This window comes from Lutra lutra, chromosome 3, assembly GCF_902655055.1.
Source record: "Lutra lutra chromosome 3, mLutLut1.2, whole genome shotgun sequence".
NCBI classification, from domain to species: domain Eukaryota; kingdom Metazoa; phylum Chordata; class Mammalia; order Carnivora; family Mustelidae; genus Lutra; species Lutra lutra.
The window spans coordinates 136,793,242-136,820,977 of record NC_062280.1 but is presented as its reverse complement, the minus strand read 5'-3'; the positions used below and the strand labels follow the sequence as shown (position 1 = coordinate 136,820,977).

General features: G+C 38.7%; 1 protein-coding gene across 7 annotated transcripts in view; it reads left to right on the top strand.

Moving 5' to 3' along the window:
* Positions 1–27,333, top strand: part of MRPS31 (mitochondrial ribosomal protein S31) — a 35,723-nt gene extending 8,390 nt beyond the window's left edge. The window contains exons 3-8 of one of the 7 annotated variants that reach the window (XR_007126150.1): positions 6,261–6,419; positions 7,411–7,548; positions 11,413–11,486; positions 17,932–18,075; positions 26,821–27,101; positions 27,305–27,333. Coding sequence is in view for 3 of the 7 variants with exons in the window: in XM_047723261.1 (XP_047579217.1) it covers positions 6,261–6,419; positions 7,411–7,548; positions 11,407–11,486; positions 17,932–18,075; positions 26,821–27,050 (751 nt within the window). In the remaining 4 variants the exon portion in view is untranslated. Of the gene's footprint in view, positions 1–6,260; positions 6,420–7,410; positions 7,549–11,406; positions 11,487–17,931; positions 18,076–21,068; positions 21,266–26,820; positions 27,107–27,300 lie in introns of those variants that run through there. The other 6 variants (XR_007126149.1, XM_047723261.1, XR_007126151.1 and 3 more) reach the window with 6 other exon arrangements.
* Positions 27,334–27,736: the final 403 nt, after the last annotated feature.

Below are 27,736 nucleotides of genomic sequence, written 5' to 3'. Positions count from 1 at the left end.
GGGTGCCTGGGTGGCTCAGTGGGTTAAAGCCTCTGCCTTCGGCTCAGGTCATGATCCCAGGGTCCTGGGATCGAGTTCCGCATCGGGCTCTCTGCTCAGCAGGGAGCCTGCTTCTCTGTCTCTCTCTGCCTACTTGTGATCACTCTCTGTCAAATAAAAAATTTAAAAAATTGCTTTTAATGTATCTAATGATTTTGTTCCCCACCTTCTTTTTTTAAGGGATCCAAGATGTACAGATTTGGGTTAATCATCTTTGATTCATGATAACTGTCATGGCTCCATGTTTGACCTGATTTTTAGTTTTTTATTTGTATTATATATTAAACAGCTGTTGATAAAGTTAGTGTGGCTGCACAGCAATTACTCCAAAATTTAGTGGCATAAAACAACCATTTTTAAGGCTCATGGGTTCTGTGGGTCAAGCAGTTTGGACAGGACACAGTGGAAAAGGCTAATCTCTGCTCTGTGCTTTTCAAACCCTTGGAAGACTTGGAAGTCCAGGGGCTGGAATCACTTAAAGGTTTGCTCATTCATAGCTCTGACAGTTGAAGCTAGCTGTTAGCTGAGACCTTAGTGCAGGACTGTGCGGCCTGGGCTTTCTCACTGCGTAGCATCTGGGTTCCAAAGGCAAGTGTCTCAAGAGAAAGTGAACCAGAAAGAATTTGTGTTGTTTTTATGGTATAACCTAGGACTCATACTGGATAAGATTAGATACTTTCCTGTTTCATATTGATTGGGAGGGTTTGCTTTTTATCATAAAAAGCAAAAGATTGGGTGGTACTTGCTTTTTATCATAGGAACTGCCAGAAAAGCATCTTCACAAAAATATATCATCAAAAGGAATGCGGTGGTCTAGTGTTAACACTGGGAACCATCTTGACTTAGCAGTTTGCACGGTCACTGACTGATGGCTGTGTTTCCCTATGGTGCTCCAGGGTGCCTTAGGTCATTGTTTGAGAACCTGAGTCCTATTCTGCATTGAGCTCCCTGGGCAAGCCTGTGGGACCACACCTATTAGTTTCTTAGAATTCCTGTTGTCTGTTCATAGGCTCCCTAAAGCACCATTTTAAATCTTTCTAAGACCTTCAGGAGCCTGACTGGTTTAGTTGGTAGAGCATGAAATTCTGGCTTAGTTGGTAAAGCATGAAATTTTTTTTTTTAAGATTTTATTTATTTATTTGATAGAATGAGAGAGCACAAGCAAGGGGAGTAGGAGAGGGAGAAGCAGGCTCCCTGTTGAGCAGGGACCCTGATGCAGGGTTCATATGGGCTCAATCCCAGGACCCTGGGATGGTGACCTGAGTTGAAGGCATATGATTAACTGTCTGAGCCACCCAAATTTCCCGAGCATGGAATTCTTGATCTCAGGGTTGTGAATTTGAGCCCCATGTTGGGTGTAGAGATTACTTAAAAATAAAATCTTTGAAAAAAAATCCAAGATTTTAACAAGGGGTTTTGTAGTGATACCCATGGCTTTATCATTAAACAGTGTTTTCCTGACACTGCACTGAATTTGATCTCTGTTCCAAAGCTATTCCTTTTTTCTTTTTAAAATTTTATCTAAATTTAATTAATTAGCAGATAATATACCATTTATTTCAGGGGTACAGACCTATGATTCATCAGTGTTAATATAATACCCAGTGCTCATTACAACACATGCCCTCCCCAATATCCATCACCCAATAACCCCATCCCTCCATCCCCTCTCCTCCAGCAACCCTTAGTTTTGTTTCCTGTGATTAAGAGTCTCTTATGGTTTGTCTCCCTCTCTGGTTTCATCTTGTTTCATTTTTTCCTCTCTTCCCCTATGATCCTCAGCCTTCTTTCTTAAATTCCACATATCAGTGAGATCGTATCAGAAGCCATTTCTGAATTTTAGCATCATTTCCTTCCTGGAGGATCTAAGAAGGAAAAATGTTTTATTTTTGATTCCAGCAAATCTTGGTTCCTTTATATGATACAGTTTTTTCTTATCTCTGTGTTCTTGAATTTTATCATCCGCAACTAAGAAGCAAAGAGGCACCTTCTACATTGGAAGTCTCCTTAGACTGGCTTACCCAACTCCCTAGGTGTATTTCCTGTTTTCCATGTTACTACAAACAACAGTGTTGCTAAACAGAAGTCCCCTTTCCTGCAGCTTGCAGTAATGTTGATTTTCCTAAAGTTCTCCCTCATCCCAGCTTTGAGGGCCCTCAGGCTCTAAGTCTCTTTGAGGCCCTAGTCTCTCATGTATACTTCCCTCAAGGTCTTTCCTGTTTCCACCCACTGCCTAATACCCAAAGGTTTCCCATACATTTTAGGTTTTTTGTTACAGTAGCGCCCAACTTCTAGATACCAAAATCTTCCAGTTACGTTTTGTGGCCTAACAAACCATCCCATGGCTTGAGCAGAGCATGGTGGAGGTAGCCGTGTCGGAAATACCAGAAATACTGCTGTCTCTATTTTCTAAAAATATAATCTGCCACACCTGTTAACCTGATAACTGTTGATGTCTGTTGTACTAAAGAGAACATTACCATGATGAAATTGACCCCAAGTTAGGGGTCATCACATCTGGATTGGGAGAATATCGGTACCTTATTGTTTACTATATGTACCTAGGACTTCCTTGCACAGTTGCTCTTGTAACTGCATGTCCATTGTGGGGACAATGGAAACTCTGTGGCCTTGTTACAAGAGAGAACCAGTTCTCATGGGGCACTAAGCAAAGCAGCTTCTGCACCTGCATGATGTGGGTCTCCTAACCTTTGGATGGCGTGTGCGGTGTCATCCACAAGAGTGCTGCAAGGATTGCCACCAAGAGGGACACTTGAGGCTGCCCTGCCAGTCCGCTGTGGTTCTCTCCTTTATCTTTCTGAACAGACTGGACCAAACACGTTTTTGGTAATCTTGTGAGTCTGAATGGGTTGTGGAACCTAACAAGACCCCTGGTGAGTACAGCAATAACCAAAATTTCTAGCTCGTACTTTTTCTCTTAACTAAGCAACCTTCTGCTCTGATCATCCAATAAGGTTTCAGTTACTTATTAATTAATGAATCCACGAATTGAAATTTAGATTATTCTAGTTTTTCATTGGTATAAAATAATGCTATGATGAATTTCATTCAACAGCTTTAGATTGTCATTATATCTCAGGCAGTGTCCAAGGAGATGGAGAAGAGTGAACAAAACAGTCTCCAAAAAAAAAAGTCTCTGCTCCTTACGGAATAGTGGGGGAATCGGGGTGGGAGAGAGTATATATACTCACACCACATAGACACACAATATGTCAGGTGATGAAACGTGAAGAAAAATAAGATAGGCTGGAGAGGGGCTAGTTTTTAAAAGGGATTGTGGGAGAATAATGATTCAGCAAAGGCCTGAAATATTGGGGCACCTGAGTGGCTCAGTTGGCTGGGTGACTGGCTCTTGATTTCAGCTCAGGTCATGTTCTTGGGGTTGTAAGACAGAGCTCTGCATCAGGCTCTGCACTGAGCATGGAGCCTGCTTGAGATTCTCTTCCTCCTCCCTCTGCCTCTCACCCCCTTCATGTGCTCGCTCGCTCTCTCTCAAAAAAAAAAAAAAAAAAAAAAAAAAGGCCTTAGGGGCGCCTGGATGGCTCAGTGGGTTAAAGCCTCTGCCTTCAGCTCAGGTCATGATCTCAGGGTCCTGGGATCGAGCCCCACATCGGGCTCTCTGCTCAGCGGTGAGCCTGCTTCCTCCTCTCTCCCTCTCTGCCTGCCTCTCTGCCTACTTGTGATCTCTGGCTGTCAAATAAATAAATAAATAAATCTTTAAAAAAAAAAAAAAAAAAAGGCCTGAAATAACATTATGCATAAAGCCATGCAGACATCTGAAAGATGATTTGCTTTCAGATACTAGGGATAGAACTGCTTAGGCCTTGAATTTGGACTGTGTAGTATCCCTCAAATTCCATGTATGTATCTGCTTGTTTTCTTTAAACAAATACTCCTGGAAGTGGAATTTCTAGGTAAAAGGATTTGCATATGTTTGGGACTTTTTTTTTTTCCTGGTGAGAGTGCGAGTTGGGGAGGGGCAGAGGGTGAGAGAAAATGAGCATGCCCTGGGGCTCCTTCTCAAAACCCTGAGATCAGGACTGAGCCAAAATCAAGAGCTGGGCACTGAACTGACTGAGCTAGCCAGGTGCTGCTTAGGCTATTGAAAAAGTATCATCAGATTGCCAGAAGTTGTGGTAATTTTTGTGTTCCCTTAAGAGGATCCTACTTCTTACAAGAATTTCTTTTCTGAAATTGTATATGTCATACAGTTCATTTTAAATAAATTGAGGAAGTACAGAATGGTATAAAGTATGTTTTCATGCAATAGTCTGAGTTAGAGGATAGAACAGGTTGTTATTTTAGCAAGTTCTCTTGTTAAAAATCTGGGTAGAAGGATCTCAGTATGTAAAGATCATCTTATTTCAATGATAGAAGCTCCCTGACAATTTTTATTAACTAGAGCATTTCAAATTATAAAACCAGAAACTATGATTATAAAGAACACTGTTGTGATAAAATGCATGGTTCTAGAAAATGAATACTCATTTATATTCTTTGTACACTCTGGTCAAATATGTATATTAAAATTTGAAAACAAACCTCTCAAGTAGTTTAGGAAAGTGATTTGGGTTAAAGTTCAGACCTTAATCATAGGTAACAGTTTTGTAAGTAGCTCATTTCTTTTTAACTAATAGTAATATTAATTGTAATATTCCCTTTTTTATTCTGTTTTTCTTCCTTGACACAGTCAGATTTTAGAGTTTTCATATCTTAGGTGAAGTCCTTAAATCTTTATCCAGCAACTTGGAGATTTGGGATTTTGATTTACATATTAGACAACCGATCATTATGTGGAAAGTAAAACATTAACTTGGATCCCACTCACTGAGAGAGCGGTTCTTAGTGAGTTAATATGTAATAATGTAGACAATCTCTTTTTATGTCTGGCACATTTTCCCATTAACTTATCCTCATTTACTGAGGAAGAGCTTTGTTTAAAGCTTTTTCTTATGGAAAGTTTAAAACATAAAATCATGTAATGAACCCCTTTGTACCTGTCACACAGTTTCCGTAAAGCAATATTTTTGCCACTCTTGTGTCGTCTGTATCTTCACCTATTTTCCATCTCCGCCTAGATCATGATAATGATTTATGGTTCTTTTTTCCCAGGCAACATTTACATACTCTGAAGCATACACATCTTAGCTGTAGGATTTTGGCAAATCCATAGGCCCATGTCTCCCACATCGCCCACGTGCTTATCAAGACACAGAGCATTTCTCATTTCCTTCTTCCCGTCAGTAGCCTTCCGTCCTGAGGCAATCGCTATGCTGATTTTTTTCACTGTAGGTTAATTTTGCCTGTTCTAGAAGTTGTATAAATGGAATATTACAGAACATCCTTTTTTTAACCCAACTTTTCATTGTTTCATTCATGTTAATAGCATAAGCTGAGTACTATTCCATCATACGGATTTATCATGATATGTGAATAGATTTAGCTACTTTAATATTGGCTTGCAATATATATAGTTTCTGAAATAAATTGGCATCTAAAAATCCAGTAAACTATAACCTAGCCACTCTTTTTTTCTCACTTCTCTACTTTAACCATTACATAAATATATAATATATATAAAATACATATTTAATATATTCTGAGTTAGTATTGTGCTTAATTTATACTTTAATATATTACTTTAATGTGTTGTTCTGAGTTAGTATTGTGCTTCAACAAGTATCCATTACCTTCAACTTTTGACATTTTAAAGTTTATATAAAACCAATCCTGGGGCGCCTGGGTGACTCAGTCATTAGGTGTCTGCCTTCAGCTCAGGTCCTGATCCGAGCGTCCTGGGATCGAGCCCTTCATCAGGCTCCTTGCTTGGCGGGAAGCCTGCTTCTCCCTCTCCCACTACTCCTGACTGTGTTCCGTCTCTTGCTCTATCTTTCTGTCAAATAAATCAACAAAATCTTAAAAACAAAAAAGCAATACCTAGGGCACCTGGGTGGCTCTGAGGATTGAGCATGTGACTCTTGATCTTGACTCTCAGGTCGTGAGTTTGAGCCCCAGGCTGGGTGTGGTGCCTACTTTTAAAAAAGCCAAATATTTAAAAATAATTGATTTTGTCAGAAATGGATTTTTTGAATGACAAAAAAAGTTTTCTCTGGAAAAGAATCATTTTACTTTCCACTAAACTAACGGCATAATAGGTAGTGCCTTTTTTTTTTTTTCTTGTTTTTCATTTTCTTTGTTAGAACCAAGTCCGTGAGTTCTGAGTTGGAAGCAGCGGCATCTGCTATTGCAGATTTTCTCCCTTTTGATAAGCAGACAACCAAGTCAGAGCTGCTCAGGCAACTTCAGCAGCATGAGGAAGTCTCAAAGGCACAGAAAGATGGAGAAAGAACTAAAATTAGGTTAGTGAATCAAATAGTTCTGTTGGTAATGCTGGTTTTTCAAAATAGATTCTTTTCATGTGACTGGTGAGTAATGTGCACAGTATATCAATTTATACATTAAATATTTCTCATAGGGGAATATTAGTAATTTTTTTTTAAACTGACATGTTAAGTAAGATTGCAGTCTTTCAAAGATCAATGGAATGGTTAAAATTTTTCTTTCGCGAAGTTACATGATTCCTTGTTCCTGAAAAAGAAATTATAAATTCAGTATTGTGATTAAAAACAAGTAAAAGAATAAGACAGTTTCTCTGAGAATATTAATTTTTTCCTGTTAAATAATTTGCTGGTCTTATGTACAGTATGATCATCTTCAGGCCTGTTTCCTTCACTTTTACTCTTATCCTTATGTTTTAGCTGACACCTCCTCACTCTGCCTCTCATCTCATTATTTTACGCCAGGTTTGAAGTTGATATACTACTTAAGATGTCTGATACTGTTTCATAAGTGACACTTTTTTAAATAGTGTCACATCAAAGTGACACTTTTATGTTGTTGTTTTTTTTAAAGATTTTATTTATTTATTTGACAGAGAGAGATCACAAGCAGGCAGAGAGGCAGGCAGAGAGAGAGGAGGAAGCAGGCTCCCTGCTGAGCAGAGAGCCCGATGCGGGGCTCGATCCCAGGACCCTGAGATCATGACCCGAGCCGAAGGCAGCGGCTTAACCCACTGAGCCACCCAGGCGCCCCGACACTTTTATGTTTTAAATGAACATTTCTGAAGAATACCTTCAAAAGTTGTATTTCAAAAAGAAATATAAATCTTAGTGGTCTGTGGGATGTGAATTAACATGTGACATATAATCTTTCATTTAAACATAATGCTTTGTGCTGTTATAGTGCATGGAAGTGAAATATGAATTAAATAATAGAATCTCGTGTATAAGAAAGTTTATTACTGTCCTGTAGCTACAGTTTCTAATACACTTGACCTTTTTCTTATTTCAGTGTCAGTAACATAATATCAAATATGAAAGTTGCCAAATCTGCCACAGGTAGAGTTAGTACAAGACCAGTGCATCAAATTCAGTTTGATGAAGGAACTGACAGTTTCATGGGACAGAAGACTGATGATCTTAAGAAAAGGTACTCAGGCTTTGCAGTCTGTTTGGTTTTGTTAGCTTTATTTGTTTCTCTGTAGATTTACTTTATTTTGTGCATGTTATTGCTGATAGGTATTTGAGCATTATGGATGCATTTATATCTCTCTTCTCACCCTGAATGTACCATTTCCTATAGAGGAAACGATGTTCTGGGTTTAGTAGTCTTGTGCTTTTCTATACCATTAATCACATTGGGCCCTGCCTCCTATTTATCCATGATGAGTGGAGGTCTCCTGATTTAAGGTAAGTGGAACTGATTGAATTCTGAACAAATGAGCACTTGTGAGAAGCATTATTTTTCATTCTGATATGTACATAACAATATTTATATAATTTTTCTATCTCTATATAATTATCATTATTCATACCTTAGAGAAATAATCTGCCATCAAAAAAAAAAAAAAGAAAGAAAGATCCAATATAATACCTTAAGGTGGTAGATTATTTGTGGCAATTTGAATTTGGTGATTTGCAGACTTAAAGATGCTAAGCCATGCCTTATGTAATTATTTTATAATAAAAAGCTGTCTGTATTTACAGAAAGTTTCTGTTTTCTCTCCTTCAAGCCCATGAAGTAATAGTTGGGGAGGGGAAACCAGATATTTAGTATGCTATAACAAAAACTAACTGATCTTGATAGAAGGGGGGCGCTTACAGTTGGAGTGTTTTTGACATGTTATGTATTCTTTGGATTTTCTTTTAAGTATAATCCCAGCAAGTTAATCAGAAGTTAAACTACTGATTTGTACAGGAAGATTGTAAAAGATAGTCAACTGTTAACAAAGCAAGCTCAAGAAGTTACAATGATTTAGAGAGATTTTCTGAATTACTAATTTAAAGTGATTTTATGCCTATGACATGTTGGATAGAGTATAATGTATACTTGGAGTTTTTCTTAAGATTCCTCAAAATATTTAATTTCAGGGGTGCCTGGCTGGCTCAGTCAGTAGAGCATGCAACTCTTAATTTCTGGGGGTTGTGAGTTCAAGCCCTGCGTTGGGCATAGAGCTTACTTTAAAAAATATATATACATATATACATATATATATATATATATATACACACACACACACACATATATATATTTAACTTCACTCTTGTTTGAGTCAGTCATCTTTGAAATGATTCCATGAAACTACATCAAAATGCTATATCATAGTTTGATTCTTTTTTTTTTTTTTTAAGATTTTATTTATTTGACAGAGAGAGATCACAAGCAGGCAGAGAGGCAGGCAGAGAGAGAGAGGAAGCAGGCTCCCTGCAGAGCAGAGAGCCCGATGTGGGACTCGATCCCAGGACCCTGAGATCATGACCTGAGCTGAAGGCAGTGGCTTAACCACTGAGCCACCCAGGTGCCCCTCATAGTTTGATTCTTTTTTTTTTTTTTTAAGATTTTATTTATTTATTTGACAGAGAGAGATCACAAGTAGACGGAGAGGCAGGCAGAGAGAGAGAGAGAGGGAAACAGGCTTCCCGCTGAGCAGAGAGCCCGATGCGGAACTCGATCCCAGGACCCTGAGATCATGACCCGAGCCGAAGGCAGCAGCTTAACCCACTGAGCCACCCAGGCGCCCTCATAGTTTGATTCTTAATGATATTAGCCATCATTGAAAATTAGAAGGTGGTGGGGCACCTGGGTGGCTCAGTTGGTTAAGTGTCTGACTTTTGATTTCAGCTCAGGTCATGATCTCAGGGTTGTGAGATGAGCCTGCTTAGGATTCTTTCACTCCTTCTCCCTCTCTCTTCTTCCTCCTTCCAGCCCCCCACCCCCACCGCCTCCAACACACATATGTGTCTGTCAAAAAAAAATTCTTAGAAATTAGAAAGTGGTAAGGGAGAATCTAAAAAGTAAGACGGTTGTTTATGTGCATATAATGACTGTGTTAAACTGACTGAAGGACTCTAGAGTAAGGGAGAGGAGTGATGGGATACCAGGTTTTTACCCTGCTCTGTCATGGGACAGCCTGAGACAACCCGGGCCTAGGCTAGTCACCACAGATGTACCCTGGGCTAATTCCTTCAAGAAGAGACATCTGAGAGGGGTGAGGCACCGAGCACTGGCTTTGGAGTCACTCTGGCCTGCCTCAGAATCTTGGCATTATGCCACTGACTAATTCTGGGACTGGGGCAACTTTTATAGTCTTGTCGGTCTGTGTCCTCATCTATAAAATGCTGAAACTGAAGCCTGACTTAAATGGCTTTCTTGAGAAATAGGAAAGAAATGTGACAACTATATATAGTAGATGCACAGCAAATGTCTGTTCCCTTCCCTTTCTCTTTAGTACATTCTAAAATTCCATACTTTACCAAATCATTCCCTCTTTGCTGTGAGTTACCTTAATCCATCAGCCTGTTAACCTGATGCAGAGTGAGGGCGTGCAGGTGGGGAGAGGGACCCAAAAGCACTGAAAATAGTTGGGGATCATAAATACCTTTGTTTAAGAATACTTGGGGATCTGTTAAAGGAAAACTTAAGTGATTTGAGATTACTTTATCTAATTTTAATATGGTAGTTGAATTTTTTTCAGTTAATGTGATTTCATTAAAAAATTTTATTCAGAAAAGAATTTTAAAAATTTTAAAGATTTTATTTATTTTATTTATTATTTGAGATAGAGAAGCAGGCTCCTCACTGAGCAGGGAGCCCAGTGTGGGGGGACTCAATCCCAGGACCCTGAGATCATGACCTGAGCCAAAGGCAGACACTTAACTGACTGAGCCACCCAGGCGCCCCACGAATTCAAAATTATTTTAAAACTGATTATCCAGTTTTGAACTGGTTTTTAATTTCCCAGTAAATTTATTCAAGTATGAATGTGAATTGATGCATAAAGCAGTTGATTAAAATATACAAGGAAAAGTTACCTATTAACTCTCTGACATTAATTTTAATAGTTAATTTAAAATGTTATGTAAAGAAAGTTAATCATTATGTTAAAATTACAGAATGATTGCTTTATAAGTGGGAATGTTTTGATCTATCTGTGCCATCTTTTATAATTATAGTTTGTAATTAAACATGCAGTTTTTTCTGCCCTTAAACTAAGACAACTGTTGACTTTAACAACTTTTAATTTAGCATATTTTAATAGCTTTCTAATGTTGAGTTTTCTAAAACCTTAATATGAAATGGATCACATAAAATTATGTAAAATTAATCTTTTCAGTTAGATATTTTGGAAATTAAACTACTTAAACTGCTTTATTGTATCATGATGCAAAAATTCAAGTGCACTTGTTCCACTTTTTAGTTATCCGTTCTTATGATGTGGCAATTTCGTTAAAATGTCTGTTGTGGGTGAGTGGAATTTTTATTCATTCATTCATTCATTCATTTATTTATTTATTTTTAGGGATTTTATTTATTTATTTGACAGAGAGAGGCACATTGAGAGAGGAAACACAGGCAGGGGATGTGGGAGGGGGAGAAGCAGGCTTCCCGCTGAGCAGGGAGCCTGCTGCAGAGCTCATCCCAGGATTCATGACCTAAGCCACCCAGGCACCCCAGTGGGATTATTTTTAATTTCTACATTGAGTATTTCATATAAAATAGTTTTCTTAAGGGGGCCTAGGTGGCTCAATCATTGAGCATCTGCTTTGGCTCAGGTCATGATCCCAGGGTCCTGGGATCGAGCCCCACATTGGGCTCCCTGCTTGGCAGGAAGGGAAACCTGCTTCTCCCTCTCCCACTCCCCCTGCTTCTGTTCCCTCTCCCTCTGTGTCTCTCTCTCTGTCAAATAAATAAATAAAATCTTTAAAAATGATAATAATAGAATAGTTTTCTCAATTTTTTGTTGGCCATTGTAAAAATATTAAGTTAAATTGTTTTTTTCTTTTTCAGTCTTAGGAAAAATATGCTCAAAGGGAAGAGACTTAATATTTTTGACCTTAAGGCAGTTACTGAAGAGGCACCTGAAACAGGTTTGTTAAGAACATGATTTCTCAGGTGTAGAAACATTCCATCTTTCAAAAAAAAAAGTCCTTAATGTTTTGATTGCTCAGTGTGAGGTATTTTAATAATCCATCCTGGCATTGGCCTGGATCCTGCTTATGAATGTAATTGTTGCCATTGCTAGTCTTGGCCAGATTCCTCCCTTGAAATGCTGCATTCTGTGAGACAGTGGGAGGTAAATACTACTACTTTCTTGAATCCAGAGCGAGCAGTTGGCTACTGATTTGGGTTAGAACATTAACTATCACCCTCTATTTGCAACTATGCTATTACAAAAGATAAACTATGGTTTCTGCCCTAAGGCAGCTTGCTCTCTAGAAGAGGAGATGGAGGCGCGGAGGGGGACCCTGGGTGGTTCAGTCATTGAGCCTCTGCCTTAGTCTCAAATAAATAAATACAATATTAAAAAAAAAAAAAAAAGGAGATAGCATTTGTAGAACTTAATGAAGTGACTTAGTGATTGTTTAGGAGCTGGGAAGAAGAGCATTCAGGAAATATATTTAGCAGATTTGTGGTGGTCGTGTTTTGTTTTTTTTTTAAACACACCATCCTTGTTCCATGTACCCTTTGGGTAAGAGGTCAAATCTTTCATAATCACCATTTAAGTCTAATTAAAAGAGATGTAAGAGTATCCTCTTGCTTGACATTAAGTATGGTTTACTGATAAACTCAGATAAACAGGAAGCTCAATACAAATGGTCTTCAGCTTATAAGTGGCTTTCATTTCCAAAGGTTATAAGTTAGCTTTGGGCTTGATAATTTTGTAATTGATATTTAAGTTCCGTGGCCTGCCTCCAATGGCTCATTTAATCTATCATAGTTATTTATATAAACATCTGATTTTTCCCACTATTCAGTAAACGGCTAGATATTAGGGGCTGGGTTTCACTGGTTTTTGTATGCCCAGCAACACCTAGCCAGTAGCTGATGAATCATAGGAATTAACTACCTTAAATCATAAATGCTTTAAAATTTTTTTTTAAATAAATGCTTTTTTTGAACAAATTGAGCTATGAAATATCAATCCATAGAGGAAAGGAGTTAATTCAATCAGTGTTTGTTCTTTTAAACTAAAGGAGAAACTAAGAGAACAACTTGCCTGCTCTTAACGCGAAAACTGCTTTCTGTCCTGTACGATGGACAGGAAGTACAAGGGGCATCTGGCTGGCTTAGTTCTCAGAGCATGTAACTGGATCTTGGGGTTGTGGATTCAAGCCCCACATTGGGTGTTGAGATTACCTTTAAAAAGGGGGGGGTACCTGGGTGGCTCAGTGGGTTAAGCCTCTGCCTTTGGCTCTGGTCATGCGCTCAGGGTCCTGGGATTGAGCCCCGAGTCGGGCTCTCTGCTCGCGGGGAGCCTGCTTCCCTCTCTCTCTGCCTGCTTCTCCGCCTACTTGTGATCTCTGTCAAATAAATAAATAAAATCTTTTAAAAGGGGGGGGGGGATACGAAATGCGTGCGCACACACACACACACACACACACACTTAGATGATTCTAACAAGCTACTTGAAAAAAGCACAATAAAATGTGCGGTTATGGAGAGTAGATTACCTCTCCCCTGTTGATGTGGCAGCTGTTACACTTGCATCTTAAAGGGCATTTATTAGGAAAAAAATATACAATGGCAAAAAGACAGTCTCTTCAATAAATGGTGCTGGGAAAATTGGACAGCTATATGTAGAAGAATGAAACTCGACCATTCTCTTACACTGCACACAAAGATAAACTCAAAATGGATAAAAGACCTCAACGTGAGACAGGAATCCATTAGAATCCTAGAGGAGAACATAGGCAGTAACCTCTTCGATATCAGCCACAGCAACTTCTTTGAAGATATGTCTCCAAAGGCAAAGGAAACAACAGCAAAAATGAACTTTTGGGACTTCATCAAGATCAAAAGCTTCTGCACAGCAAAGGAAAAACAGTCAACAAAACAAAGAGGCAACCCACGGAATGGGAGAAGATATTTGCAAATGACAGTACAGACAAAAGGCTGATATCCAGGGGCGCCTGGGTGGCTCAGTGGGTTGGGCCGCTGCCTTGGGCTCAGGTCATGATCTCAGGGTCCTGGGATCGAGTCCCGCGTCGGGCTCTCTGCTCGGCAGGGAGCCTGCTTCCCTCTCTCTCTCTCTCTCTGCCTGCCTCTCCGTCTACTTGTGATCTCTCTCTGTCAAATAAATAAATAAAATCTTTAAAAAAAAAAAAAGGCTGATATCCAGGATCTATAAAGAACTTCTCAAACTTAACACACACAAAACAGATACTCATGTCAAAAAATGGGCAGAAGACATGAACAGACACTTCTCCAATGAAGACATACAAATGGCTATCAGACACAAAAAATGTTCATCACCACTAGCCATCAGGGAGATTCAAATTAAAACCACATTGAGATACCACCTTACACCAGTTAGAATGGCCAAAATTAGCATGACAGAAAACAATGTGTGTTAGGAGAGGATGTGGAGAAAGGGGAACCTTCTTACACTGTTGGTGGGAATGCAAGTTGGTGCAGCCACTTTGGAGAACAGTGTGGAGATTCCTTAAGAAATTAAAAACGGAGCTTCCCTGTGACCCTGCAATTGCTCTACTGGGTATTTCCCCCAAAGATACAGATGTAGTGAAAAGAAGGGCCATCTGTACCCCAATGTTTATAGCAGCAGTGGCCACAGTCACCAAACTGTGGAAAGAACTAAGATGCCCTTCAACAGACAAATGGATAAGGAAGATGTGGTCCATATACACATATATCCATCAGAAAGGATGAATACCCAACTTTTGTAGCAACATGGAGGGGACTGGAAGAGATTATGCTGAGTGAAATAAGTCAAGCAGAGAGAGTCAATTACCATATGGTTTCACTTACTTGTGGAGCATAACAAATAACATGGAGGACATAGGGAGATGGAGAGGAGAAGGGACTTGAGGGAAATTGAAAGGGGAGATGAACCATGAGAGACTATGGACTCTGAAAAACAATCTGAGGGTTTTGAAGGGGCGGGGGGTGGGAGGTTGGAGGAGCCAGGTTGTGGGTAGTATGGAGGGCATGTATTGCATGGAGCACTGGGTGTGGTGTATAACCAATTCTGTTATGCTGAAAAGAAATTTAAAAAAAAAAAAAGGGCATTTATTGTCAGGGCAGCTGCAGTTGTCCACCTAATGAACAGCCAGGAGAGGCACTTGGATTCTTGAAGGAGCCAGCTTGCTTTTTAAAATCAGAAATCCTATTTCTTAAAACTGAAATTTGCTGGCAGGGAAGAAACCTACAAAAACTGAGGTTTTATGTGTTCTATAAAAAATATAAAATGATTGTACTCTCATAAGGTAAATTTATTAACATTTACCCTAGGGGATGCCTGGGTAGTTCAGTTGATTAAGCATCCCACTCTTGGTTTCAGCTCAGGTCATGATTTCAAGGTTGTGGGTTGGAGCCTGATGTGTCCCAAGTTGCAGGGAGTTTGCTTGTCTCTCTCCCTCTGTTCCTCCCCGTGTTCTATCTCTAGATTAAGTAAGAATAAGTAAGTAAAATTTTTTTTTAAAATTCAATGAAGCGGGACGCCTGGGTGGCTCGGTTGGTTGGACGACTGCCTTCGGCTCAGGTCATGATCCCGGAGTCCCGGGATCGAGTCCCGCATCGGGCTCCCAGCTCCATGGGGAGTCTGCTTCTCCCTCTGACCTTCTCCTCGCTCATGCTCTCTCTCACTGTCTCTCTCTCAAATAAATAAATAAAATCTTTAAAAAAAAAATTCAATGAAGGTATTGTTTTAATAAGTTATACTTGATTGAGTCTAAAGAATGTCTTTTGTTCCCAGTTAAGTATAATACCAACCGCGTACAAACTTAAATTAGGTTTTTATTCACTGCTGTCTACCACTTAAAATAATGCCTGATGTATAGTTAGCATTCAGTAATTATTTATTGACAGAATGAATGAATTCTTTTGTCCCATGATTCCCACATTTTGCTTCCCTCCAGGTTCGTTCCACTGCTACAAAGGATGTAGTCATAGACCTTTCTACTTACCCTGCAGTAATTTAGAACTGAGAGGCAATATAGCTTAATGGAAGGAATTTTGGTATTTGATAGATGTGGATTATTCAAATTCAGATTCTGTCATACTAACCTTTCTGAGTTTCCCGTTCTCCATCTATAAAATAGGGCTAATGCCTACCTCTCAAGGATTAAATGAAGTAATGTAATTCAAGTGTCAGGCACAGTGCCGAAACCACAGTTGACATTCAGGACATAGTTGCAGCCATTAGCAATGACAGTGATGATGGTGGTGATGATCGTGATCACAGAAAAGACATGGGCTGATCATTGCCTACTGAATAAATCTATAAAATGTGACTGATAATTATTTTGCTGTTATGATTATTCTTTTTAAAAAAATTTTATTTATTTATTTGACAGAGATCACAAGTAGGCAGAGAGGCAGGCAGAGTGAGAGGGTTATTTTGCTGTTATGATTATTCTTTTTTTTTAAATTTTATTTATGAGAGGATTATTTTGCTGTTATGATTATTCTTTTTTTTTTCTTTTTTTTTTCTTTTTTTTTTTCTTTTTTTTTTTTAATAAACATATATTTTTATCCCCAGGGTTACAGGTCTGCGAATCGCCAGGTTTACACACTTCACAGCACTCACCATAACACATACCCTCCCCAATATCCATAACCCCACCCCCCCTCCCAAAGATTATTCTTTTTTTATTTTTTTTTAATATTTTTTTTGATTATTCTTTTTTTAAAAAAATTTTATTTATTTATTCAACAGAAAGAGATCACAAGTAAGCAGAGAGGCAGGCAGAGTGAGAGGGTGGAAGCAGGCTCGCCATCAAGCAGAGAGGCCAATGCAGGGCTTGATCCCAGGACCCTGGGATCATGACCTGAGCCGAAGGCAGAGGCTTTAATCCACTGAGCCACCCAGGCGCCCCTGTTATGATTATTCTCTAAATGTGGCTAATTAAGCCTAGGTGTGGTCGTACATGAACTGTCAGATACAAGTCTGTGTGTAGACCTAGTTTTGTTTTGGGTAAATAGGAGTGAAATTGTATGCTAAGTGTATTTTTAACTTTTTAAGAAGCTGCCAAACTATTTTTCAAAGAGGTTGTACCATTTTACATTCCCACCAGCAGTGACTGGTGGAAATATGATTCATCCTTGAAAGATGTCTTCAATTTCCAAAGCAAATAAATAATTGAAACGTGATATGATGGGGCGCCTGGGTGGCTCAGTGGGTTAAGCCGCTGCCTTCGGCTCAGGTCATGATCTCAGGGTCCTGAGATGGAGTCCCGCATTGGGCTCTCTGCTCAGCAGGGAGCCTGCTTCCTTCTCTCTTCTCTGTCTGCCTCTCTGTCTACTTGTGAACTCTCTCTGTCAAATAAATAAATAAAACCTTAAAAAAAAAAAAGTGATATGATGGGGGTCATAAGCTAACCTTTTATGAACTTACTCATAGAGTTGGTTGTGAGGATGAGATGAACTAATGCATAAAAAACATTAGCAGAGTAAGTGCTCCTTATCCGTTAGTAGTATCGTCATTATTATGTTAATTTAATTTCTTTGGTCATTAATAGTAGTATATTGTGACTTATCTTGACAGACTAAAAATAAAGATAAACAGGCTAGACTTTAAATATTAAAGTCACATGTTTTGTAAAAAATACATTCATGGGACACCTTGGTGGCTCAGTCATTTAAACATCCAGCTCTTGATTTTGGCTCAGGTCATGTTCTTAGGGCCGTGAGATCCAGCCCTGGTCAGTGGGCTCTGTGCTCAGGGAGAGTCTGCTTAAGATTCTCTTCCTCCCCACTTCTTTCTCTTGCACACGTGGTCTGTCCCTCTCTTTCTCAAATAAATAAATATATATTTTTTTCCAAAGATTTTATTTATTTATTTGGCGGAGAGAGAGACACACAGTAAGAGGGGAAACACAAGCAGGGGGAGTGGGAGAGGGAGAAGCAGGCTCCCCACAGAGCAGAGAGCCCAATGTGGGGCTTGATCTCAGAATCCTGGGATCATGACCTGAGCTGAAGGCAGACGCTTAACCAACTGAGCCACCCAGGGGCCTCTAAAATAAATAAATAAATCTTTAAAAAAAAAATACTCACATTCATGAAAACATTCTTAAACAAAATACACATTCCTTTTTCTTTCCAGTGGAGGGGATGGTGAGACTTTAGGGCTTGCTCACCCAGCAGTGTAGTCAGTGCTGAGGCTTGCAGGAATTGTCGCTGTAGGCTTTTTTGTCATCTTCCTTTAGCTTTAGCTCTCAGTGAGTGACCTTTCATTATACACTGTTTATTTTAATCCTCAGGCCTGAAATGTATTACTAATTTAGAGTTTATTATAACATTTTAAAAATAAAGATATATACATTGACTTGTGATTATTTTGAAATGTTATTGTAGAGACAGCACCTTCACTTTGGGAAGTGGAATTTGCGAAGCAGTTGGCCATGGTAAATGAACAGCCCCTTCAGAATGGTTTTGCAGAGATGATCCAGTGGACGACAGAGGGGAAGCTGTGGGAGTTTCCAATTAACAATGAAGCCGGTAAGTTAATTTCAGAGGTTTATAAAATTCCATATGGAGATTAAATCTGGTTGGTGTTCAGTCATAGAGTCTAGATATTTACATGAATTTCAAAACTTTGTATAAATATCTCTGTGGTGTCTGAAAAGAAATTTGACTTTTTTTTTTTTTTTAAGTTAGAATTTCACTTAATTCTGGGTTGGTTGGTTTTTTTTAAAGATTTTATGTATTTATTTGACAGAGATCACAAGTAGGCTGAGTGACAGGCAGAGAGAGAGAGAGAGGAGGAAGCAGGCTCCCTGCCGAGCAGAGAGCCCGATGTGGGGCTCGATCCCAGGACCCTGGGATCATGACCAGAGCCAAAGGCAGAGGCCTTAACCCACTGAGCCACCCGGGCGCCCCTAATGCTGGTTTTTTTATAAGAAAAATAAAGAAGTAAAACTAGGGGGCGCCAGGGAAGCGCAGTTGGTTAAGGGTCCAACTCTTTTTTTCTTTTTTTTTTTTTTTTTTTTGGAAGATTTTACTTATTTATTTGAGAGAGAGCACAAGTGGGAGGGGAGGGGCAGAGGGAGAAGCAAACTCCCTGCTTAGCAGGGAGCCTTATGTGGGACTCCCATCCCAGGACCCTGGGATCATGACCTGAGCCAAAGGCAGACACTTAAGCGACTGAGCCACCCAGGCGCCCTTAAAGGTCCAACTCTTGATCTCAGCTCAGGTCTTAAGCTCTGTGTTGGACTCTGCGCTGGGCATGGAGTCTGTTTTAAAAAAATAATAAAAATTTTAAAAGCGGGGCGCCTGGGTGGCTCAGTGGGTTAAAGCCTCTGCCTTCAGCTCAGGTCATGATCCCGGGGTCCTGGGATCGAGCCCTCCATCGGGCTCTCTGCTTAGCAGGGCTCCTGCTTCCTCCTCTCTCTCTGCCTGCCTCTCTGCATTCTTGTAATCTCTGTCTGTCAAATAAATAAATAAAATATTAAAAAAAAATTTTAAAAGCAAGTAAAATCATACGGTAGAAATGTATCGTGAATTTCTTTCTTTTTTTTTTTTTAAGATTTTATTTATTTGACAGAGACACAGCGAGAGAGGGAGCATAAGCAGGAGGAGTGGGAGAGAGAGAAGCAGGTTTCCTGCAGAGCAGGGAGCCCGATGCGGGGCTCGAACCCAGGACCCTGGGATCATGACCTGAGCCAAAGGCAGATGCATAATGACTGAGCCACCCAGGTGCCCCGTGTCATGAATTTCTATGTGACATGAAGGTGTTGACTACAAATGATGACAGTTTCCCAATTGCTAAGCAGGAGATTACCTGGAAAATCTTCTCATACATTAAATCTTGGGTATGAGATGATATTTTGGTTTTAGAGAACATTACAACCCTTAAGTTTTATGCTGGTTATCTTTTACTCATAAAACTATTACACTAATGAGATGTAAGGTTCTTGTGCTTAAATGCTACTCAAAGCAAAATTGTTAGAAGACTTCAAGATTTTTTGGAACTCTGGCTCCATACGTAGGTTCTTTGAACTGCTAGACGCTATGTTATCTACTTTCCTGAAGATTATTCTGGAGATATTACTTCTCTCTCACTCAAAAGGAAAACAGTATTACTATGCAATTTATTTCTTATCCTTTTTTTTTTAGGTGTATTTTCAATTAGAAGAGATTCACTTACTTTTATGGTACTGTTAGCTAGGAAATGTAAACATCGCAGTAAGTCTTAGGAAAATGTAGTCCATATTTTAACCTTTGTAGTAGTATGCTGTCATTGTAACATTTTATTTTTTTATAATCTTTCATTTGTTTGGATTAATAAGTGGAATGGAAGCTTAAGTATCAGAAATATTTTGTCTTATATCTTCATAAATTATTACTTTGTGTAGGAAAACTTTCTAGAGACTGATAATTCCTTTAATAAATTCTGAATATTTTGTGGATTTGTATGGTATATGCAGTCATAAAGGATGTTATGTTGCTGTGTTTCACCTGGTGTATATAAAATGTATATTTCTCAAAGTATTATGCTTTCCAGGGGCACCTGGGTGACTCAGTCGGTTAAATATCTGCCTTCAGCGCAGGTCACGATCCCAGGGTCTTGGGATTGAGACCCACGTCAGGCTCCCTGATCAGCAGGGAGCCTGCTTCTCCCTCTGCCTCTGCCCCTGCTGCTCTCCCTGCTTGTAGTCGCTCACGCTTGCTCTTTCTCAAGTAGATAAATAAATAAAATCTTTAAAAAAAAAAGTTAAAAAAAAAAGTATTATGTTTCCCATACGCTGGTAGGTATCAGGGAAGGGTGAAAAAAAAAACCCAAGGACTTTTCAGTTGCGCAAACCAGAGTACAGATCTAGCTCTCTCAGTGATTAGACATTTGCCTTTGAGAAAACAATTTAACCTCCCAAGGTTAAAAAACCAGATCAGTTTCCTCATCTGTAAAATTAAAGGTACCTCATTGGAAGAATGTAAGAACTAAGGCAAAGTTATTTGAGTTGCTCAGCACAGTTCTTAGTGTATAATACATGGAAATAAATGTTAGTTCATGTCCCTTCTGTATGAACACAGAATTTTAAAAGAAAAAAATTAGCAGAATGCAGTGTGTGATATTAAGGGAAAAATTCCTTATTTGATGAAAAGTGGGTGTTCTGAGTCATCATAATTAAAAATATGGTTCTAAAACACAATATTGAGGTAGAATAACGTGACTTTTTTCTTTTAAGATTTTATTTATTTATTTGGGGGGGGCATGAATGGAGTGAGGGGCCGAAGGAGAAGCAGATTGTCCTCTGAGCAGGGAGTCTGATTCGGGGCTTGATCCCAGGATTCTGGGATCATGACCAGAGTGGAAGGCAGACTCTTAACCAACTGAGCCACCCAGGTGCCCTAACATGTACTTTATTTAGGTGAGACAGTGGTTAGGGGTTCAAGTTTTGAGTGAGTTGTATGCTTAATCTCACTAAGCCTCACTTCCCCTGTCTATAAAATGATGGGAATAAAAATAAAGTTTATTCTTCTTCTGAATTCAGGTGATTCTTCTGAAAATCAAGTGAGGTTATACAAGTAAAGCATCATCAACCATCATCATCTCTGTTTCTACAACAATATTATGAGAGGGTTTATTATACTGCAAGGGTCTTAAATCTTAAACTGTTAGTGAGGATGTGTATTTTCTAGGAACCACCAAATAGGATAACAGGAAAGTAAGGGTTAGTGTACATTGTCCTCAAAAATAAAACACTTCGGGATGCCTGGGTGGCTCAGTGGGTTAAAGCCTCTGCCTTCGGCTCAGGTCATGATCCCGGGGTCCTGGGATCGAGCCCTGTGTCGGGCTCTTTGCTCAGCAGGGAGCCTGCTTCCTCCTCTCTCTCTCTGCCTGCCTCTCTGCCTACTTGTGATCTCTGTCAAATAAATAAATAAAATCTTTAAAAAAAAAAAACAAAAACACTTCAGTTCATCAAAATCTTGAATGTCCAAACTCCAAAGACATTTATCTTAAATTTGACCTGGGTTTTGAGCAAGTTTAATTTTTACAAAAAGAAAAAAAAAAATGTCTTTTGGCCAGGTTAGGGAGATAAATGTGACAAGTTTCCATATACACTTGTACATATTATTGATGCTTCAGGATGGGAAAGGGAGGTATCTCATTTCCAGCTCCTTGAGGCAATTGTTATCGGAATGAAAAACAGGAAAAGAACTGTGGAAACTTTCTCACTTTGATCACTCCCCTCAGTATACAGTTTGGAACTTGAGAATACTTTAAGAGAGTGGCATTAGAATTTGAAGCCTCAACAGTTTAATAATATTCTTCTGTACTTCTTATTTTTAAATTTTAAGATTAATAAAATGTCATGCTCTCTCTACTAATAGTTAGCTTCATGAAGATTTACTCTGATGCTTTGAGGGAAAAGTGTTTTATTTTTAGGGGTGGGCCATGCCAGTTTCTGAACATAATACTGAAAATTACAAAATGACGTGTCCTGTGTTGACAGCTTTACTTTCCAGTGTTGTGTTTTTCATTTATATAAGAAATTGCAGTGTGTTGTTTTACCACATAAAACATATGAATTATTTTCCATTTTGAAGTAGCTTTTTTCCAGGTTGTTGTTGTTGTTGTTATTTTTAAGAACTGGTTTGTCCCTTCTGTTTTGTTTTGCCAGCATAGAGATTTGTAAGAGCAGTTAGATGGCATTATTCCCACTTAGATTTTGTAGTAGTTATTGTATATTGGATTGATGATAAAAGCATTTTTATTTTAGCCTTAACTTTGACTTTAAATTTAATCATGTTTTTACTACTACGCAGTTAACAGAGTCTTGCTCTTGAATATTCTTTAGCCATTTATATGCCACCAAAAAAGTGTTAAGTACAGTAAGTTTGGAAATGTATCAGTTTTTGATACATAACATGCTACCACCAAAATTAGCAAAACAACAAGTAACTTACAACTGCTCCTGAATTTATGGATTTTCTGGTTAGTTCTGGCAGCTTAGCTGCGGGTAGTTCCCTCTAGAGTGGTCTGTCTCACATGTCTGGTTGTGGGTGCCGGCTCTTGTCAGGGGAGGTAGAGATAACTGGGTTATCTGTCACGCATCATCTCAAAGACTAACTTGGACTTCTTCACGTGACTGTAGTAGGGTTCATAACAGCAAGGAAGAGCAAGGATTGATGTGTAGGTACTTTTCAAGCCTGTGTTTGCACTGTGTTGAGTAATATCCCGTTGACCAAAGCAGGTCACTTGCTAATCCTGAATTCAAGGGTTTAAGAAACAGACTCCATTTATGCAAAGAATGACAAAATCACATTGTGAAGGGGAATGTCTAGAAGCATGAGAGTGACACGATATGTGGCCATTTATCTGTCTACCACCTTGATTTATTTTTTGTTTACTTCAGTTTTAATAAAAATAATGTATAGGGGCACCTGGGTGGCTCAGTGGGTTAAACTCTCTGCCTTCGGCTCAGGTCATAATCTGGGAGTCCTGGGATCAAGCCCCGAGTCGGGCTCTCTGCTTAGCGGGGAGCCTGCTTCCCCCTCTCTCTCTTCCTGCCTCTCTGCCTGCTTGTGATCTCTCTTTCTGTGTCCAATAAATAAATAAAATCTTTAAAAATAAATAAATAAAAATAAAAATAATGTATAGATCTTTAAGTATCCAAATAAATTTTTTTAAATCTCTTTCAGTTAATATAAACTAACTCCAAGTGAGTAGAAAGCTTTTAAGCCTTTTATTTTGAGATAATTGTAGATTCACATGCCACTGAAGAGATAATAAATATCCTAGATAGCCTCTACCCATTTTCTCCCAATAGTTAACTTCCTGCAAAACCGAACCGTAGTACAGCCAAGCAACTGGCATTGATACAATTCTCCAACCCTGTGCAGATGTCACCAGCTTTAAAAGTATTCCTTTATACATGTGTATTTAGTTCTATGCAATTTTATCACATGTGTAGACTCAGGAGACCACCACCACGTTCAAGATACAGGGTTCCATCATCTCAGAGCCCTCTTAGAGCCCTTCTAAGCCACACCTGCTTGCCTTCCACTGCCTCCCCTTCTTAGTCCTGAATCCCTGGCAATCACTAAATTCATTCACTATTTTGTAATTTTGTCATTACAAGAAATATATACAAATAGAACCATAGAGTGTGTAACCTTTGGGAATTAACTGTTTTTCACTCAGCCTGATTAATTACCTGGAAATTTAGCCAATTGTTGCATGTATCAGTATGTTTGTGCCTTGTTTTTTGTTGTTTGGTTGGTTGAGGTTTTTTGTTTGTTTTTTAATTGAGTAGTAGTCCATGATTTGAATGTGCCCTATAGTTTCTTTAAGCATTCACCTGGTAAAAGACATCTGGGTTGTTAGCAGTTTGGGGCTATTATGAATAAAGGTACTATAAATATTTTTGTACAGAGTTTTGTATGAATGTAAATTTCTATTTCCTTGGGGTAAATACCCAGGAGTGAAATTGTTTCATCATACGTAGCTGCATGTTTAGTTTTTATTTTCTTTTTTATTTTCTTAAAGTTTATTTATTTATAATATCTACACCCAACATGGGGCTCAAACTCACAACCCCAAAATCAAAATCACATGTTCTACCAACTAAGCCAGCGGGGTGCCCTACATGTTTAGTTCTGTGTGTTTTGTTTCTGTTTTTTAAAGATTTTACTTATTTGTTCATTTGAGAGAGAGAGAAAAAGAGAGTGCAGCATGAGCCAGGGGAAGGACAGAGGAAGAGAGAAAGGGAGAAATAGACTCCCTGCCCAGGGCTTGGGAGGAGCCTGACACACTGCTTCATCCCAGAGCCCTGAGATGACCTGAGCTGAAGTCAGATGCTTAACCAACTGAGCCACCCAGGGATCCCCTGCGTGTTTAATTTTTTTTTTTTCTTTTTTTAAAGATTTTATTTATTTATTTGACAGAGAGAGAGAGATCACAAGCAGGGGGAGAGGCAGGCAGAGAGAGGGGAGGAAGCAGGCTCCCCGCAGAGCAGAGAGCCCGACGCGGGGCTCGATCCCAGGACCCTGAGATCATGACCTGAGCGGAAGGCAGCGGCTTAACCACTGAGCCACCCAGGCGCCCCGCGTGTTTAATTTTTTTAAAGAAGCTTCCAAACTGTTTTCTAGAGTGGCTATGCCATTTTTATTCTCACCAGCAATATGTGAACCATCTGGCTTCTCATTCTCACCAGCATTTGATGTTGTTGCTGTTTTTCTTTTAGATATGTTTACATTCTGATAGATGTGTATTGATAGCTCATTGTGGTTTTAATCTGCATTTCCCTAATGGGTCGAGAGGTTGACCACATTTTTCTTGTGTGTGTTTGCTATTTATCTTTTTCAGTGAAATGTCTGTTCTTGTTTTTTGCCCATTCTCTAATTGGATTGTTTGGTTTTCTTATTATAGAGCTTTGGGAGGTGTTTTGTTTTGTTTTGTTTTGTTTTATATATTCTAGACCTTTATTAAATCTTTGGTTGCATTGAGGCACCTGGGTGGCTCAGTCAGTTAAGCATCCGACTCTTGATTGCAGCTCAGGTCATGATCTCAGGGTTGTGAGATCAAGCCCCGATAGGAGGGATCAGGGATCCACTGTTAAAACTTCATTTAACCTTAATTACCTCATTAAAGGTCCTGTCTCTAAATATAGTCACATTGGGGATTAGGACCTCAACCTATCAATTTTGAGGAGATACGATTCAGTCCATAACAGGGTCTATTTCTGGGCCGTCCCTTTTGTCCCATCAATCTGTTTGTCCGTCTGCCAATACCACACTTTTGATTATTGTAGCTATTCAGTAAATCTTAGCATTATTGCTCCCATTTTATTCTTCTCTTTCAAGATTGTTATAATATTCTAGGACTTATGCCTTTCCATATAAATTTTAGAATAAATTTGTTGGCAAAACTTTACTGAGATTTTGATAGGAACTAGTATTGGTTTTGTTGATCTTTATTTTTTTATTCTCAATTTTATTGATGTTGGATGTTATCTTTATTATTTCCTTCCTTTGCTTGCTTTAGAATATTTTGCTCTTTTGCTAGTTCTTGAGGTGGGAACTTAGGTTATTGATCAAGACTTTCCCTCTTCATCTGTATTCATTTAGTGCCGTATTTATCCCTTGTAGCACTACATTAGCCGTGTCCCACAAATTTTAATTTGTTGTGTTTTCATTTTCATTCAATTCTGAGGGTTTTTTCAGTATATTGCTTGATCTTTAACTGTTTCCTATTGTCTTTCTGTTACTGATTTCTAGTTTGATTCCATTATGATCGGAGCATGTACTGTGTATTACTCCACTTACTTTAAATGTGTTGCGGTTTGTGACCCAAGATGTGGTCCAGCTAGGTGAATGCTCCATCAACTCCTGGAAATATTTTGTATCTGAAATAGTTTGGTGGAGTGTTCGTAGACGTCAGTTTGATAATGTTTATTGTTGTTGCTCAGTTCTTCTTTATCTTGGCTAATTTTCTAATTGAGATGTTTTTCTTTCTCCCTAGTAATTTTTTTTGTTTTGCTCTGAAGTCTCTTTTGTCTGATAATCATATAACCACTCACGCTTGCTTTTTTAAAAAAATTAATGTTAACAAGATGTATTTTTCTCCATCCTTTTATTTTCAATCTTCTGATTTTGTGTTTGAAGTGAGTTTCTTATAGAAAGCATATCATTGGGTGCATGATTTTATATTCACTCTCCAATCTTTGTCTTTTGATTGGTGTATTTAGACCATTTACATCTGAAGTAATTATTGATTTGTTAGGACTTAAGTCTCCAATTTTATTACTTGTTTTCTTTTCATTTTCTCTATTTCTCATTACATTTGGGGGGGGGGGCTCCCTGTGAGCTGCTTGAACATGTTTTAAGATTCTATTTTGTTTTATTTATATAATTTTTTTGTGTAGTTTGTGTAGTTTTCTTAGTGGTTGCTGTAGAACTGAAGTTTTTATTAGCAGTAACTGCTGCTACACTTTGAACATTTATAATACGAATCATAATATGAACATTTATAATGTGCTAGGCATTATAAGAGTTTTATAAGCTTTGTATCTATGTAATCTTTACAGAAACCCCATGAAGAAGGTTCTATTTTAATCTTCATTTTATACCTGAAAACTGATGCTCAGAGAAGTTAATTAATTTGCCTAGTCACACAGTTGTTAAATTGGTGGGCAAACCTAGGTCTAACTCCAAAGTTGATGGCTTTAACTGTAATAGTCATTAGTGCTAATTTTGCAATAGAGATTTTACTTCAAAATTGTATTTTATCTCATTTCCTAGGTTTTGATGATGATGGTTCAGAATTTCATGAACATGTATTTCTGGATAAACACCTGAAAGATTTTCCAAAACAAGGACCAATTCGCCACTTCATGGAGCTGGTTACCTGTGGCCTTTCCAAAAACCCATACCTGAGTGTTAAACAGAAGATTGAACACATAGAGTGGTTTAGAAATTATTTTAATGAAAAACAAGACATTCTAAAAGAAAGTGGGATACGGCTTAATTGAAGACCATGGAAATTCTTATTTCAAGCTGTTGGTGATGGATATTAAAACTAAATAAAGGGACACCTGGGTGGCTCAGTTGGTTAAGCGGCTGCCTTCAGCTCAGGTCATGATCCCAGCGTCCTGGGATCAAGTCCCACATCAGGCTCCTTTCTCTGCAGGGAGCCTGCTTCTCCCTCTGCCACTCTGTCTGCCTGTGCTCTCTCTCTTTCTCTCTGACAAATAAATAAATAAAATCTTTAAAAAAAAAAAACTAAATAAAATAATTTTACTAGAAGTTTTCCTATATTGTGTTAATTATTACATTTGATTTGAATGGTATAAATGTTAAAATGCTTTAAAATATATAGTGGTAACTGAAGAATATTCTTGCATCGAGAAAAGTTGTCAGTATTTACAGATTCAACTGGTAATTTTTTTTTTTTTTTAAGATTTTATTTTTATTGGGGCGCCTGGGTGGCTCAGTGGGTTAAGCCGCTGCCTTCAGCTCAGGTCATGATCTCAGGGTCCTGGGATCGAGTCCCGCATTGGGCTCTCTGCTCAGCAGGGAGCCTGCTTCCCTCTCTCTCTCTCTCTTTCTCTGCCTGCTTCTCTGTCTACTTGTGATCTCTCTCTGTCAGGTGAACAAATAAAATCTTTAAAAAAAAAAAAAAAGATTTTATTTTTATTGATTTGACAGAGAAACAGTG